The sequence below is a fragment of the Alexandromys fortis genome, unplaced genomic scaffold (genome assembly GCF_014885135.2).
Source record: "Alexandromys fortis isolate MF-2015 unplaced genomic scaffold, M_Fortis_MF-2015_v1.1 scaffold_2_26212498_36691700, whole genome shotgun sequence".
Taxonomy (NCBI): domain Eukaryota; kingdom Metazoa; phylum Chordata; class Mammalia; order Rodentia; family Cricetidae; genus Alexandromys; species Alexandromys fortis.
The window spans coordinates 3,934,547-3,952,394 of NW_026067931.1; the positions used below are offsets into that span (position 1 = coordinate 3,934,547).

At 40.7% G+C, this 17,848-nt stretch overlaps 1 protein-coding gene across 2 annotated transcripts in view; it reads left to right on the forward strand.

Moving 5' to 3' along the window:
* The first annotated feature begins 512 nt into the window (after nucleotides 1-512).
* Map3k7 (mitogen-activated protein kinase kinase kinase 7) overlaps nucleotides 513-17,848 on the forward strand; it is a 57,653-nt gene continuing 40,317 nt past the window's right edge. For both annotated transcript variants that reach the window (XM_050145463.1, XM_050145464.1), the window contains exons 1-4: nucleotides 513-773; nucleotides 13,378-13,488; nucleotides 15,695-15,760; nucleotides 16,650-16,695. In XM_050145463.1, the coding sequence (XP_050001420.1) occupies nucleotides 654-773; nucleotides 13,378-13,488; nucleotides 15,695-15,760; nucleotides 16,650-16,695 (343 nt within the window). In that variant the 5' untranslated portion in view covers nucleotides 513-653. The remainder of the gene's footprint in view (nucleotides 774-13,377; nucleotides 13,489-15,694; nucleotides 15,761-16,649; nucleotides 16,696-17,848) is intronic.

A 17,848-nucleotide genomic window follows, 5' to 3' on the forward strand; every position in this document is an offset into this window, starting at 1 on the left:
TTGGCCAAGCTTGAAAGCTTCTTCAACAGCTCCCGAGCGAAACTGAAAATCAAGAGGCGCCCAAAGAGCACGACACGAACGCCACCCTGCCTGTATGCAGACCGCTCAGAACAGATGCGGGGAAGGCACGACACAGCTCCAAAAAATAAGCAAAAAGCTACAGAGTTTATCTTTCCCGCTGCTTCCTGCGGGACCAACCGGACGGCCCTCTGCCTCGCTCCGCGCCAGTTCCGTGCGCGCACTTTCATGGCGTCACCGCGCCAGGTATCGCGGTACCACCCCGCCGCCGAGGCCCTTGCACAAAAGTCTCGCGAAACTTGTCCCACGGGCCCACGGCTCCACGCTCGCCCTCGCCCCCTCCGCCCCGAAACCCGCGCTGCTCTCTCGGTCCGAGTCACAAAAACTCCCCCCCCCCGTTCCGCTTCCTCCAGCGTTGCCTCCTTCCACCCAGTTCCGAGTCCAAACCGGAACTGGAAGTCTGGTGGGCGGGGCCCGCCGACGGAAAGCGCTGAGGAGCCGGAGCCGGGACTCGGCTGTGGCCCCGGTCGGTCCCGCGCCACGGAGCGCCCGGCGGCGGGGCGGCGCGGCTCGGGGCTGAAGGGCGGCGGGCGGGCCGGTGGGCGGACGCGGCCCCCCGGGCGCCGCGGGGGATCATGTCGACAGCCTCCGCCGCCTCGTCCTCCTCCTCGTCTTCTGCCAGTGAGATGATCGAAGCGCCATCGCAGGTCCTCAACTTCGAAGAGATCGACTACAAGGAGATCGAGGTGGAAGAGGTGAGCGAGGCCGGGCCCTGCAGCCCCCGCGCCGCCGTCCGGGGTCGGGGAGCGGGAGGCGGCGGCTTCCGGACGGGCTTCACGGTTGACTTTGGATCTGTGACTCTAGACCTGCTTACATACGTGGTTCGATTATCCGTAAATAGGTCGCGCGAAGTTTGGCGGCTGCGGAGTTTCGGTTCCCTGGTCGTGGTGTTAAAGGCCAAGATTGCGTGTGTGTGACTTCTGGTGTGGTGTGTGAGACCAAAGGATGCTCGGGACAGGCTGGTAAAGAGACCGTCTCCCGGCGCTTTCCGCGCTCCGGGATTCTCCTTTCTCGAATACCATAGAGTAGTTCTGTCCCCCTGTTGGGCCAGTGTAGATGAATTCCATTCTAAAGTGACACGAGGCTGTTATGAAGAGACGTTTGAAATGAGCTACGAAAGTGGCACATTCTGAAGAGGCAAGTATGATTATGGTGACTGCCAGACTACAACACTACACCAGAAGTCGCTGTTAGAAAAACCGAATAAATGGAATCTTCAGTTGGAATTTCAGAGCAGACGTTTCCGAGTGTCTTCAGTACATCACCTATTTTCAGTTCCACGGCGGTGTCAGTTCTAAGAATCTTCGTATTTACAAAAGAACAACTGTGTGTGTGTGTATATATTTAAAATGCAGCTTAGAACTCTTTAAAACTTAGGTTAGAAATACCTTCATGCATTTCCTATGACTTTTTCCTATTTTTAAGCACTTTGTGTTTTCTACACCATACTGTGCGATTTATGAGAATCTAGACTGAGTTGCCTTTATGGTTTATTTTTAGTCAGTGTAGTAAGGAGTTAAAAGTTTCAAACTAATTAACACTCAACAAACACGTTTTTTACCTTAGATGATTGCTGAGTCCTTTCTCTTTATCACTAAGAGTAACTTTAGAGATCCCGTGTTCATTGAGACTATGGCTGTCTTACAAGTGTGGTGGGAAGGGCAAGGTTTAAGACAAGAAGGTTCAGTGTGTAGGACAGGCTACTGTGTGACTTGGTTTCCCTCTGCTCCCCGAATGTTGGTTTCCTTTGCTGTAAGATGGGAGTAATCGCTACTCCATCAGTGTGACAAGCCCGGCTAAGCAGTGGGTGCAGAAAACCCAGCATAGTATCTGACAAATTGTTAGGAAATAAGGTTCCCGAGAAGAAGGGTGACCTGCTTTAAGGTCACGTCTAAAAGAAGGCCTCTTTGGGAAGAGGAAAACATTCTGTATGTGGGTTTTCCCCCCTCGTGAAGCTAAGATAAATTCCTTTTTTCAGAAGCGGGTAGTTGATCCAGCTTTCATGGACAACATTCTTTTTTAAGACTAAAAACTTCAGTGAGTCATTATGCAAGAATTGCCGTTTTTAAATAAGCATTTACATGTACCCTGGCGAATTGCTGTGCTTGTAGACTGCAAATTGTTATATAATAATAACTCGTACCTCGTGGTCCACCACTTGTTTCCACACACTTACTGGGCGTGCTTCTTTATTGCACAGTACTCCTTAAAGCTCTCACATTCTTGCTTCATTGAGGCCTGCAAGTTGCTGAGGGAGACAGTAATCAGTTTGATGTTCTCAGCCCAAAGCTGGTATCGTTTGAAATTTGTTTCATTTTAGTGCCTAGTTTATTTTCATATTCTTGATTTAATTCAGGCCTTTCTGATGTCAAAAACATTACATAGTTTCCATTATAGTCCTATTTGAGCATATTAAACAGTATTGTATAGTCAGTGGTGCACCTCGGGCACTCGGTAGCTATTTTTCAACTTACATTCCACCTCTAGTTTAAATCATAAATAGAAAAAGAGAAAGATGACCCAATACAGAAACAATCTTACATTGCTTTCAGTGTTTTATATGGACAACTATATCACCTTTTAAATTAAGAAAATAGTGGCTTGGGGTGTAACTCAGAATTCTTGCCCCCCATGCTTGAGGTTCTGGCTTCAGTCCCAGCACACAAACAGCAAGATAGGGGATCCACATAATTACTATCTCAATAACAGTACAATGGAATCAGCATTACACAAATATAATTAGAAGCTGTGGTTTAAGAAAACAATCTAGTTATAGACCAGATGTGGACTCATTTGGTAGATATGCATTTCTAAGACAACAGATGCTTTTCATCATTGCATTCTTAGTATTATGGCTCTTCACTTTCAAAATTTAACTGCTGCCAAATTATATCAGTTTTGTGCCTCCGAAATCTACGTGGGTACTTAATTTTTTAAAAAAGTCAGTTTTGTACTTGAGCAAAAAGAATTAACTGTAGACTGCATTGAGGGTGGGATGGTTAAAAAATGTGGTTTGGTGAAAAATATATTAAATTGAGTATATAGAAAATTAGGTGCTGTGTTGATTATGCCAGACTATATTTAGGCAGGTCATTTATTTTGGAGACCTGTAATTTTTCTCTTAAATACTGACATATTGGACAAGATCAGTAAATGTCTATTCCAACTGTAAAATAAAATGCATGTGTTCTCTTGTTCTTCACAGTACGTTTAGAAGTTCTTAGGCAGTCATAATCGTCCTAGGAAATGGAGTTGGGTAGACAGACCTCATTTCACAGTTACTGACTCGAGGTTATAAAGTTTGGTTTGCCAAAAGCTGCATCTCTTAAATCAGTGGCAGAGCTAGGAATTTGAAGTTTCTCAGTCATGAGTCCTTTGTTCTTTCCTCTAGATTTAGAATGTCACTGCGGTACTCCATAGTGGACCCCTATTCTAGGAATGAAGATAAAAAATACTGATTTCCTCCATAGGAGTTGGTCCTCTGCAGCCAGCATTTTCTTCTCTGTGCAGTGTGCTGAGGCTCAATGGAAGAATCCTAGAGTTAGTTACATTTTCAGAATCATGATGTCAGAGTTGGAGATGTGATGTAGCTCAAGCATATAAGCTATAACTTGACAGTTGGCGAATCACAGCAGCTCCAGTAAGTGGAGACAGAATTGAAGCTAGGTGCAATATAAATTCATTTTCGTTGGTTCAAAATATCACTAGTGAATAATTGTCTTTGCACTTATTCCTCTGCCTTTGAGCTCTTCCTCCAAAGCATCACATGACTGCTTCCTTCTCACCATTCAAGTCCCACCTCAAATGTTTCTTCCCTAGACAAGCTTTTGCCAAGCAACTTGGGACTTTGTTATTTCTGTTCTCCTTTGTGACACTTACCTGTAATTGAATGACATTTCTAATCCTAGCGCATAGTACCTAAAGGTTCTCTAAGTATTTTTTTTTGAACCAGTAAATGAAATTATCATAGCAAATTATGAGAATTAAATGCACATCTGATTTTCTTATATGTAGTAAACCAGGGGTTAATTTACATAATTTACCTAAGCTAGCACTTACACAGGCAATGAGATCTGACTCTTCCCAGTCTCGATGCCCTTCTTCCTCATTATACGTAGCAAATGTTTAGCAGGGGTCAAAGACCCTATGAAGAGCCCAGTGCTGTGAGTGAGTCAGTCATTGGTGGATTTCACTTAAGTAGACTGACTATATTTATAGGGTTACTCTGTCAGGGGGTCCCAGAGTGGTGACCACAGCTAAGGATATTGGACTTGTAAATCACTCTTTATGTGTGTCCTTGTGTTTTATTGGAGATACACAGAAAAGTATACTAGGATAAGACTATGTAAAAAGAACTTTAGCAGTGACGATAAACTATTAGGCAACTGATTCTAGAGGAGAGCCTAAAATTATAGGGCTTGAATAAACTGAGTCTATGGTTGTTAGTGGGTGGTTATGGAAATCCAAAGACAATCAGTACGTGTGAAACTGGTGGCCACTGAGCTCAATAGAAATCCGGAATGGCTAAAATAAAGCATGGGGTGCAGACATTGTTTACGTGTCATACACATGTAGCCGGACAAATAATCCGAGCATATCATTCAAAGGAAAGGCTCATTAAGTGGGTCAGGTGTGGTATTAGCTGCTTTTACATTGCTGTGATAAAATATCACGACCAAAACCAACTTGAAGAGGGGTTGATTCTGGCTTACAGTTCTAGAGAGTTAGATGTTGACGGGAAGACATTCTATGGCAGGCTCTAAAAGACTAGAAGAGCAGAACAAGCGAAGCTCCGCTTTTTTGTTATCAAGCCTGTCTTGTCAGCAGCTCTGCTCCGTGACAGTTTATTAATAGATATTTAGGCTCCGAAGAGTTGGAGACGCCACGTCCTAACTAATGAACTTAGGATCTACGCTTGTTCTGTCTTGTTCCCGATTTCTTGCCAGAATGATAGCACCATAGCTGGGGCTCCATTCACTCCGTGCATAGGACAGAGCCAGAACAAACTGACCAAATAAAATGAAGACAACGAACATGAATCATCTCGTGTTAAGAGCACAAGAGTGTACAACCCTTTCCATTAGTTTAGTTTAGGCATCAAGTGGTTGGTTTTTTATCTTATTTGGATGAAGGAAAGGGGTAATGTCTAATACTTGAGGAACTGGGCTGCCTGTGTACATGTTCACATCTTTGTAGGTGTACCTGTATACACGTTTGTGGGATCCAGAAGACAGACAACCTGTGTTCTTCCTCCAGTGCCATCAACCCTCCTTTAAGACAGGATCTCCTGCTGTCCTGAAACTTACCGAGTGTCTAGCCTGGCTGGCCAGTGAACCCTGGGGACCTGCCCATTTTTGCCTCCCCAGTGTTGGAATTATGAGTTCCACTATACCAGATGTATTGAACTTAGCGTCTAGGTTTGACCTTGGGCCCTTATACTTGTGGAGCAAATGCTTTACCAACTGAGCTATTTCCCCAGCCAAAGAAATTAATATTTTAATTGTTTTTTGTTTTCTTTTAGTAGTAATTACATGGTGATATTCTATATATCATCTCTCATTGACTTATTAAGAATTAAATTTGAATTTGTTTTTTGAAGCTAAATTAGTAGTTTGAAAACCAAAAGAGCTAAACCACAGGGGAAAAAATGCATACAATAAGAGAACTTAAAACGTTTTAATTTAGAAAGAAATGCTTTTAAAATCAATGTCTTTATATTTTTCTATTCTAGTTTTACAAAGAAGAGATTATGAAATATACCTGAAATTTATTTGCAGGTTCACCATTTTTAATAAACATGTATGGTGGCATAGATACTTGCAGCTTTGATGTGTTCTCTTTTCTACATTGTTAAGAAAATTGTTTTTTGTAGAAAATGTGTTCATGATAGTATAGAAATTAAAATTGATAAAGAAATTGTTATGTTAATTCAGTTAAGAATACAGTCTGCATAGGTTCCCCTTATTTGTGAACTTGAACTAGAAGTAAGGTAGCACATAAAGTATGACTTACTGTTGACTAACTGTTTCCCTCAATTTATCATGGTATCTCAAGGGTTACCTGTGTGCCACTCTGGGAGTTGCTAGCTGCAGTTTGCAACATTGACTTGCCCTTCTAACAGTGGAAATAATGTTCTTTTATGTTTTGGGTTTGCTTTTTCATAGTCTAAGCAGGCTAGTTTCTCTCATAAAGATCTGACATTTTATATTCTCGATTAGTACAAAAATAAAATTTACTACCATTAAACTTATTTTTTAACTCTCCCAGTTGTAAAAATTTCCTCCATCAGCAAAGTGGGGTTTTTGTTTTGTTTTTATTTATGTATTTATTATTTTTGCATTATTGGTCTGAGAGAGACAGAGTGGACTTTTATCGTTTTACATTTTCTTTTATGTGTAGGATTCTTCCCGCATATATGTCTGTGTTCCAGATAGGTGTCTGATGCCCACGGCAGTGAGAAGGGGACATCAGTTCCCCTAAGACTGGAGTTATAGACGGTTGTGAGCCTCCATGTGGGTTCTGGAAATGAAGCCTAAGTCCTACTGTTAGCCACTGAGCAATCTCTCTATCCCTGGATGTACACTGTCTTAACTAATGAGTCCTGTAATGGAATAGTCTACATGTTGTTTTGATCATTTCCTGGTGGTAAGACAAAACTTGTTCTATTCTAGTATGTTGTAGGGTGTGTGGCCCGTTATAGAACATGTGAAGATAGTGTGTTATTCAATGAAAGAATCAGTGACTTTAACTTGTAGTTCTTCACTAACATCTGATTAAGGCGCAACTTGTAATAAACTCAGAATAAAACTCTAGAATGTGAGGATTGGATTTAGAGTAGATAATACAGTCTGCAAATCATCTTAAGGTCAATGGAAGTGTGATATGCTGGAAGTAAGGGACAGATAATGGAGTCAGTATTTAAATATTTATTTGTTCACGAGTGCACACATGCACACCACAGAACGCATGTAGAGATTAAAAAACAACTTTCAGGAGTCGCTCTTGCCTTTCATTTCATTTGAGACTGTCTTTTTCTTTTTCTACTGCTGTGCTACATAGTTCTAGACAATTCTGTTCCTTCTGCTTCCCCTCTCCCTCTAGGAGTGCTGAGATTGCATTATTATTCATGCCATTGCATCTAGCTTTTTGTGTGGCTTCCAAGATTGAACTTGAGTTGGCCAAAGAGATGTCTCATTGGGTAAAAGCACTAGCCATGCAAGCCTCAAGTTGATACTTGACACACTAGACCTTTGTAGAGCCTATAGTACTTAGTTACTTCTGTAAACTTAGAAGAACGTATTGGAGACATTGCTTACAGTTTCAAAGTGTGAATCCATGACCATTACGGTGGGAAACAGTAGAAGGCAAACAGACAGGCATGGCTCTGGAGAAGTAGCTGAGGGATTATGACTTTATGTACAAGTTGGAGAGAAACTTTTGAAACCTCAGCCCCACCCCACCCCCGGTGACACACCTTTTCCAACAAGGCCACACCTTCTCTAAAGAGTTCCACCAACCAGGGACTAAGTATTCAAATTTATGAGCCTGCGGGGAGGGGGGGGAGCCATTCTCATGCAAACCACCACATTCCAACCTCTGGTCCCCATAGACCTGTAGGCATATCATAATGCAAAATACATTTAATCCAACTTCAAAAGTCCCCATGGTCTTTCACAGTCTCAACACTTAACTGTTTTAAAGCCCAACCCAATGTCACTTCTGATAGTCCAGGCAATCTTTTCATTATAAACCCCTGTTGAAAAGCAAATTACATACTTCCAACATACAGTGGCATGGAATATAGCCATTGCAGAAGTGAGGAAAAGGGGCGTAGTGAGGAAATTCTGGAACAAAACATGACTGAAACCCATCAAGGCAAACATTCTGTGTTTGATGTCAAAGGGCTTCTTAGGTGGCTCTTCCAGCCTCCTACTCTTTCTTGGGCTGTCTCTGCTCCCTGTTTCCATTTCTCTCCTCAGCAGCCATCACACAGCTCTGGCATCTCCAACATCTTAGGGTCTCCATCACAATACAGGCTACGCTTTTCACAGCTTCATGCAGGGACTCCCCTGCCACACACCTGTTGTTAGTGACTTTCCAGAGGATGATTCTACAACCTCTTTACTTGACAGCTGTCAGGTTCTGTTCCAGACTTGGGCTGGAACCTGGCCCCCTCTAGATTTGCATACACTTTGATTTTTTCATGTTTTTCTTTGTTGATTTTCATTTTCTTAGCTTTAGAAGATGTCTTAGACATTCCATTTTTGCTAGCCACAGAATTAGTAGTAGTAAGGCCTTACCTACTCAGTAGGACACCACTCTCTTTATTTCATTCCTAATCAGACCTCTCCTTATCTCTTTCAGTATAAACCACACCCACAACATTGTATTTCCTGGTACTCTTTTTTTTCTAGTCAAACTATGCATTTTGTATTTCTTTTTGCCCTGCTTGCTCTTTTTCATTGTGGATCTGATTAACAGAGGTCACTAGTAACTACAAAGCTGAGTCAATACTAGACAGTCTTCAACTTAACCTCAAGCAGATTCTTAGGATAAAGGCTAACCAGCCACGTGCTTTGCCAGAATATCACAAGAATGGCAGTTTATAAAAGAATGAGTGTATTGGGTAATGGCTTAGTTTTAGAGGGTAAGTCCATCATGGCAGGAAACTTGACAGCAGGCAAGTGTAGCTCTGGAGCAGTAGCTGAACACTTATAGCCTGGCCACAAGTTTGAGGCAGAGACTGAGACTGAGACTGAGACTGGGCCTGGCTGGTGCTTTGGAAACCTCAAAGCCAACCCCTGTGAGGACACACCTCCTCCAACAAGGCCACACCTCCTAATCCTTCTCCCAGACAATTCCACCAACTAAGGACTAAGGACCAAGCATTCAAATACAGGACCTTCTAGGTCTAGGCTGTTCTCATTTAAACCACTACAAGTGTCTACACTTTGTGAAGGCAATTGATAGTATATCCTGGGTGGGAAGATGATTTGGGGATATAGTCATGAGATAGAGCAAATGGAGGGGGGGCAGTATAGGCAACAAAGACACAGCCCGAGAAGTAGTAGGATCTAAGATTGGACAGAGGAAAAAGAGCTGGTGAAGGAGACAAAGATGGAATTATTCTCAATTGGCATTCTAATGATTAACATTTTAGTTTCTAATTTTTGGTTCCTATAGACAAACAAATGTCTTTCATACCTGTCAGATTGTTTGAATTCATTCCAGAAGTCAAAATGCTGTGTCAAAATGATCACGTTTGTTTACATGTACCTTGGTCCATATTACTGTCACCTGGACAGATCATCTAAGGTGACTTTCATGCCTGGCAGAGTAGTGCCCCTGACTGCTGGGACCTCAGTTGGACTCTCAGCAAATGCCCAACCATTCTCCATGTGACCTTTCTGTATCAAGTGGGCATTTATCTCATGATGTTGGCTTCTAAGAGGAAGGAAATGGAAGCTGCTAAAGCTTCTTGAGCCCTGGTTCTGAAGATTTCAGAGCATCCATTATACTGCTGATAAAAGCCATTCTTGCCAGACTTAACTCAAGGGAAGAAGCTGTGGACTCCTCAGTAGGGAATTGGTGACATACAAGGACAGTGAAGACTGAAGGCAGCCATCTAGGGAGACTCCCTCCCTTTATATGTGCAAACGTCTGTTATCCCAATCACTGTGTTTATGAAAGGGTGGAGTTCTTTTAAAAATCCCTTCTCCGCAGTTAACCTGTTGAATATGACACTTCAAAAAACAGATGATTGCTAGTTGTGGCATGTTTTCTATTTCTGACAGGCTTCTTCCAGTTTGATGCTGTCAGTTTAACTAAACAACATTCAGTTTTCCCATTTCTGCTGTAAAAAACAAAAGCAAAAAAATAGCAGCTGTTTTTTGATATATTAGGTACTCAAGAAACGTTCCAGAAGTAAAATGCAGTTTGCAATTTAGTTTTACCACTAAAGAAAGACCTTTCTTCCTGCTTGCTGACTCGGTCTTCCCTTGACTGCCATCCTTCCTCAGAAATTCAGCTGCATGTTGCATTGTTTGTGATCAGCTGTCATTCCGTTTCAGGTCTCAGCCCTCCCTCAGTAGCCTCTTCCCTGTGGTCAGACTTTAATTCTACTTACCCTGATCCTTTTGCAAGACTTTCTGAGTCACTTCCATGTTCAACTGAGACCAGAGAAGCCTGGGGTAGGGCCTGTATATGTCATCCTTGCCCCTGTTCTTCTGCCTTTGTAGCTGGCACGTTCTGTGAGGCTGTGTGCCCCAGTAATCTAAGGGAAGAGTGTGGATGGGGAAGGTTTATACTGCTTCTTACCAAATCTCTAAGCCTGTTGTGGAAAATGGGGTTAGTGAGGAGGTCTGTAGACTATTGTTAGTGCTTGCCTTTGGCATTCTTAAGTGCTAAAAAAAAAAAATCTAAGTACTATTATTTTGTAGCCTTGGATTTTTTCCCACCTTTTCACCTCACAAAAAGTCAGTTCTTACATAGTTTCTTCTTTTTAATTTTGATGTCTAATATTTTACTACTAATAATGCCATATGAGAGAATGAAATATAATGATTTTTTAAGTGCTGGCTCACTTGTAAACCGACTCCTGTGAAATTATGAAGTTACTTCTATCAGCTGTTTCAGTTACTGCACACAACTTTTGACACGTTACCTTTATTATTTAGGAACTGTTGCTTAACTGTGCATGAGAGGTAATTTATGACTCAAATGAGGATAGAGATTTCTTGAGGCCATGGGTTCTCAGATATGAATGTGACTGTTTCGGATGCTTTGTAAAATTGACTTCTCAAAGCTTAAGAGAGTTTGTTATGTACCCATTTGCTCACACTTTGCTCCCTGGTTTTAAGTTGACAGCACAGGCGTCATTTTATCACTAGGTGGCACTTGTGGATCACAAACAGTCATACATGTTCAACACAATTATGACAAGTATATAATCCACAAATACAAGTAACATTTGGGATCTGACATCCTTTAGAATACTAAATACTAGTCACTTTGGTTCATCTGTGGGTATATGGTTGGAATGTATTAAATTGCTTTATAATCATTCATGGTTAATAATGTCAATAGGTAGGCTGATCTGTGTATATCCTTAGTTTATTATGATCATGAAGTTGAAACCTTGTAGGACCTGTTTGCTGCTAATTTTCTATGAGAAAAATGAATACTTCAGCTCCTTACACTATTTCACACCCAACTCTGAGCACTTAATGTTTACAGAAGTGCCTGATTCTATGGCCTCTATAGATAAACTTAACTTAGGAACTCCGTAGATAATCACTGAGGAAAATAGAAGATCTCCACTTTACTGCCAAGAAAAAAAGCTCAGATGTTAATGTATCTTGCAGTCATGGTACCTAGCCATAAGAGTGAGTGCGTAGGCAGACACATTGACACTCGAGCTAATTCTCCAGTCTTGTTAAAGTAACTGGGTTGTGAGTATAAACCACCAGTCTTGTTGTTGAGGCTTGGGGAAGAAGACAGTGGGCTCTCAGTGCCCAGGACAAGGGAATGAAAAAAGTCCAAATGAGCCTGGCTTACTTGGGACTTTGCCTAGAGGCTGCCTGGTTACCTTTAAGCTGAGTATAGCTCATACATGCTGTAGGTTTCAGATCCTACCTCTGAATACTTTCTTACTGTGTGCTGTTGGTAAGTTGTAATCCTGTGACTGCTTACCTTAAAATGGAACAGGATTCGATGTGCTAGTGATGAAAAATACACCAAGCTGCACCTATCTTATGGTGAACATTGACCATGAGAAATATTCAGATTGCTTTATATGACTTAGGGAATCGAATTAGAGCCATGGCTAGATTGTCCATGCGCATCAGGTTACAACTACGGTCCTAGTGTAGTTTCCCTTTTTTCCTCTGTGAAGTGATCCGATGCAGATTTTTAAAAACAACCATTTGATCATTCTAGCTCCAGTCAGCTTTCTTGTTGAGGAGTTTTATATAAGTTTGTCTAAAATGAAGGGACCATGTAACTGATTTCTGGCGTTGGAACCACTGCCATTCTATTGGACTGGGATGCCTGCAATTAACTGTGCTTTTCTGTTTGTTTCCAGTGTAGACTTGGAGAGAGTAAGTTTGCTACATGTTTTATGTGTAACACGAGGAAAACATTAGCACCCCCTCTTGAGTCTGTGTGAGGAGGGATGTGGGCAAAGCAGTCTCCCAGTGCCCTATATATACTAGCAGGAACTATATAAAAATGTATTATGAGTAGAGATGAACTTTTGCCTAAGACAAGAACCTTGCCCCACACTTAGATACACAGGAGAGGGGAGATTGGCGATGATGGTGCTGAACCGGTGCCCTTCATAGTAACAGTCCAAATGTTTGGATCTGACAGATAGCAAACTAATTTTCAGTTTTGTTTTCTTTTGTTTTTAAAAATACTTGAAAAAAATTCAAGTATAGCTTGACAGCAATGTGCTCACACAATAGCCGTTAGTTTTAGCAATAATATGGCATATGGTTGATCTTTCTTTTCAGAACATTTTAAAAGTAATATGTTATTTACCTATCATAAAATTCACCCATGTGAAGTGTGATTTAATGACTTTTGCAAATTTACCCAGTTGTCAGCCCTCACAGTTAACTTTCAAACATGTCATCACCTTGGCAGGATGCCCAATCCCCATTTACATTAATTCCAGTTTTCATCCTTATCCCCAGGCAGCCGCGGCTCCTCACTCTAGATTTTCTCATAGGCATTTTATAAATGAACCTGGAAATATGTAGTATCAAGGGTCAAGGTTTTATTTTTTTTTTACTTAGCATAATATTATTGAAGTTCATCCATGTTGTTGCATATAACCATATTTGTTTTTTCCTTCCTAACAATATTTCATGTACAGACAATAACACATTGTGTGGGCACTTCATAGTGATGCTTTTATCATATATATCTTTAGTCTTTCTCCCTCTGTTCCCTACCCATATTTGGTATTTGAAAGCTGTTTTAATTTCTTAAAATGTCATATGTCCTTTTTTATCTTTCCTTTTTATCTCTCCACTCACTCGTCTTGCCTTTAATTTTCTGCCGTGATTACAAAACTCCTTTATGTCTCCTTGTATTTTTTTTGGTTTTGCTTGAGAATGAAGAGGTTAATTTCTGACATTAAAACTGCATTTCATCCTCAGTTTCATGAAAAATTCATTCTTAGAAAATTCAGATACTGATGGTTTCTAAACCTTTGATGAGGCTTAAAAATTGCCTGTCTCATACTGAACTGGGCCTGCTTCTGATATTTGGGTTTTTGTTTGTTTGTTTACTAAGGTGGTCGGAAGAGGAGCCTTTGGAGTAGTTTGCAAAGCTAAGTGGAGAGCAAAAGATGTTGCTATTAAACAGATAGAAAGTGAATCTGAGAGGAAGGCTTTCATTGTGGAGGTAAGCTGTGATGTCCTTTCTGTCCAGTCATTCTGTACCAGAGATACTCTCGTCTTAAGGTGATAAAAGACGTTGTGTCTCAATCTTTATTGTTCTGTGTACATGAACCTCAGCAAGATGATTGAACTGAAGATAGTACCATATGTGGATGGAATGTTTTCCATCCACGAACTCCAAATCTGTTTCAAGGTATTGTATTTTAATTTTGAAATGGTATTCTTTCCCATTACCTAAAATGAAGACTCTCTTAGAATGTTGTAGGAATAACACACCTTTCCAGCCACTTCGGGAGTAATAGAGGAAAAGTTCTTTACTGAAAAAGCGTGGCCAGCTGTGGCCAACACCCGAAGAGGAGCAGGCGTCAAATGGAAGGCTTTGACTAACTTATACACACAGTAGGTTTTTACGTTTCACACGTGCCGTCGTCCTTAAATCTCTTTTAGGGTCCAGCCCCAGGTTATATTTTAAACTATTTAAACAAAGACAGGAGACTGCAAATCTGGCTGGCCCCTTCTGTAGGTGGGAGATTTATACAGCACCAGAATTCGTTTAAGTACACTAGTGTTTTTTCTTTTCAAATAGTTGTTATCAGGGTCTTCTTGCCCATCTGGCAGAATTATGTTTTCTCAAGAAGAGATCTGATGGCTTTATGGCAGCCCAGGACTAACATTGGTTGTAACCTTGAGCTGCCCCCTGAACTGCCTGTTTGAGGCATGTTCTTTGGGGATGAGCCTAATGGCTGTGAATCCTGGCCAACAAACGTTTACATCTAGCATTGTAAATTTTATCTCCAGCAGGCTGGTTAACATACTATTTATCTTTGGGGTATTTTGGAGGCAGTGATCCCTTAGCTAAATTCTACTTTGTGTGATTCCTGTCTCCTAAGCAAGTCTGTTGGTAAACCCTTTATGCGTTTCTTCTGCATAACAGACTTTTATGAAGTAAATATGTTGTTCTCTTGTTTTCATTGGTTCTTTATGATTTAGCTCTAGTCTGCTGGGAGTTGTTACTAGTCTCTAGCTTGACAGCTTCCCAAAGTGTATCCTGTCATCTCATTTCAGATTCTCGGCATCCTTCTGAGTGTATGCCTTTATTGTTTAACAACAATATTATTGTGTAACCTACTTTATAACATTCAGAGAAAATAGGAATAAATGCTTGAATAATGTGCTTTATGAAGTTCAGTGTTAAGTTTTACCGAGATGGAATCTATTTATGTGCATAAATGCATAGTAGTTTCTATTAGGACAAAAATTCACGACTATCAACTGTAAAGAAAGCTGGCTAGTGCCATATGATAGAAAGGTTAAGAGACCACTGGAGCAAAGAGGACAGGGAGGGAGGAAAAGCAAGCCGCTGTTTTGTGGGAAAGATACATTGTAGAAATTTGCAGTGTGGGATGGGAAAATGACTACAGCCTCAGTGTAATTACTGGCTCAGGGAAGATTAAAACCAGAAATTGGAATGTCAGTCTTTCCCATGAAGGGCCCCTCACCTCATTTGTGCTAGAGTTTGACTTGGGTTTTACTCTGGATTGGAACTAGAGCCTAAGGCATGCTAGTCACATGTTGTACAGCTGAGTGATAGCACTCCTTTTCCCAACTGTCTGCGGTAACTCTTAAAAGAGAGAAAAAGGAATTGGGGACCGCTATTCAGAAAGAGTGTGTATTTCGTGTTAGATAAACTGAAGTTCCAGTCCTGACTATGGAATCTTTAACAGCTGTTTTATTCTCTCTGGAACTTAACTTTGAGGTGTCAGACTTAAAATGGAAGTAATAGCACCTAGCTTTCAGAGTCAAGAAATCTAGGTGCACATACAGAGTAGGTAAATCCATCACCTGTAGCTCTAATGAAAGTAACACAGCTTCTGGTGTGGGTAACTTGGTCAGTACCATATCTGGGATAATGCTCTGACTTTTGGCAGCTAGTTTCCTCTCTGTTTATCCTGACTTGTTCTTCACTCCCATTATAGCAGTTTGTGCATGCTTTAATGATTTCTCTCTTAATATATTTGACTATGTCTGTGTTCCCACTTAAACTGTAGGACAGGGATTCCAGGCAGGCACTGGGGATTTCCATAATGCTTGCAACCTGCTAAACAGGAATTACTGAAAACAGATGTTCTGTATGACAATAAGATTTGAACAACATGGTAAAATAAGTACTCAAAAATTAGCACTTTTTAAGAATCTGTAATTTGTTACAGCTCCGGCAGTTGTCACGTGTGAACCATCCTAATATTGTAAAGTTGTATGGAGCCTGCTTGAATCCAGTAAGTGTCTCTCCTGTTATCTGTAAGCCTACAGGAAACAATGTGGCAAGTATGAACAGTTTATATACTATATGAAGCTGTTTCCATCTGCTCTGTCTTAGCTTTATTTCTGAAAATGTCACACTTCCTGCATTTCATTTGCTTCTAGTGTTTTAACACAGCAGTATTTTGGCGGAGTTGTCTCAGGTACCTGCTAGCCTTGGCGACACCATTTTATAAAGCTCCTTCATCTTGAGTAAATAACAACAGTCCTCAAAACTAATTTAGTTTCCAGCACTAAAGTACTTTGTTTCTAAATTCTTTCCTTCCCCTGCTATGGACCCCTTAATTGCTGGCCAAGAGAGATCCCCAGACATTCCTCATGTTACCACTCGCCTTATGTCCTTAGCTAACCTGACTGTGGCCAGTGAGGGACCACAAAAGGAAACTTTTCAGCCCCCCCCCCCTTCCTCTTTTCTGCCCTGTGACTCCCACAGCCTGTAAGCAAGCCCTGGGTTCTTCCTATACTAGACCCCATGTGAATAAAAGCCTCTTCTGTCGTGGACTAGTGTGTACCTCTCTCTGTTCTCCCCTATGAACTGCATTGTCAGTAACTCACCTTCTTATTAGACACTATGCCCTAGAACATGTCTTTATTGGCACTGGAGAAGGTCTTGTGATTCTATTTTGGTCCGCAAAGTCTTGTGATCCACTTTGACATGTATCTCTACTCTTAACAGGCACCTAGAAGACAAGTTCTTAGATCACATATATTTGTTCCTTCTGTTGGTGTAATTCTCATAGTAGTGGCCAGAGGAATCATTTTCAGGGTAGTCATACATTGAACAAAGTTATGTGCAGGGAGGGCCCAACGTTGTCACTCCAGTTAATTCTGGCATGTTTCCTTTAGGTGTGTCTTGTGATGGAATATGCTGAAGGAGGCTCTTTGTACAATGGTGAGTATCAGCTATACCTGCTTTTAGCTAGTAGATTGAAGCATTTGGAGAGCTTTTAGTAAAAACTAATTTACCTATTTCTTACAATTTGCCATCAGAGTTCATTTTGTTGTTTGGGCTAAGGACTTAGGGCAAGAAAGATACTGTAACATTTATATACATTTTTTGAGTTAACAATATTTTTACTATGTCCAAAGCCTGAAGTAACAGTTGCTATTTAAAGATTTTAAAATATATTCAGACATTTTTTTTCTATCCTTTTAGTTCTGAGCCTTCATTTTAGAGCTCTAGCTATACATCATTTCACCGTGATTTGTTTTGTGTTCTTTTCAAAACATAAAATGATGAAAACTCACTTCACAGAACATTTTAAATTGTTACTTTCTATTATTATAATGTCTTAGTTACTTTCCTATTATTATAACCATGACCAAGACAACTTATTAAAGAAAGTGTTTAACTGGGCTTGGGTTCCAAAGGGTGTGGCATTGTGGCAGCAAGCGTGTTTTCTGGGGCAACTGGGAACTCCCATCTTTATCCGAAAGCAGGAGGTGGAGAGCACACCGACATGGCTAAGTCTTGAGATCTCCATCGACATGCTGCCTCCTCCTAATCCTTCCCAAACAGTTCCATGATAGAGAGGCCAAAGTTCTGTGCTGGCTCTTCTCATTCAAACCAACACAGCTGCCATGAAAGAGAACTTTTGTGTTGGTATTACCTTTGTGGAACAAAGCTCTCGTCCTAAAAATACCAACCTCATATATTCATGAGCTGTCCCTGTAAGCTTTCTAAAATTGACAGCATTTGCTTTTAAGTTACCGTTATTTTACACAAACATTTAGTTATGTTCACTAAGTGTGTTCTTCATTGTTAATTTTTGTAGATATTATTATCTAATTTTATTTGAGAGAGCTATTAGTTTTTAGCTTCAATACATAATACAGTTGTAAGCATCTGATAGAGCCATCTTATTTCATTGTTTCTCTATTCCTCGCTCATAATGATTGCTTATAATTTATGTGATTGTGTGAAAGATATTCAAATTTAAAAAGTATAGTAGTGCTTATTAATTTTATTTGAACAACTATATGGGAGTTAACCACCAAAATGTCTTAAATATGCTGTTGTTCTTTTTATCTAGAAAAGGCTTAGA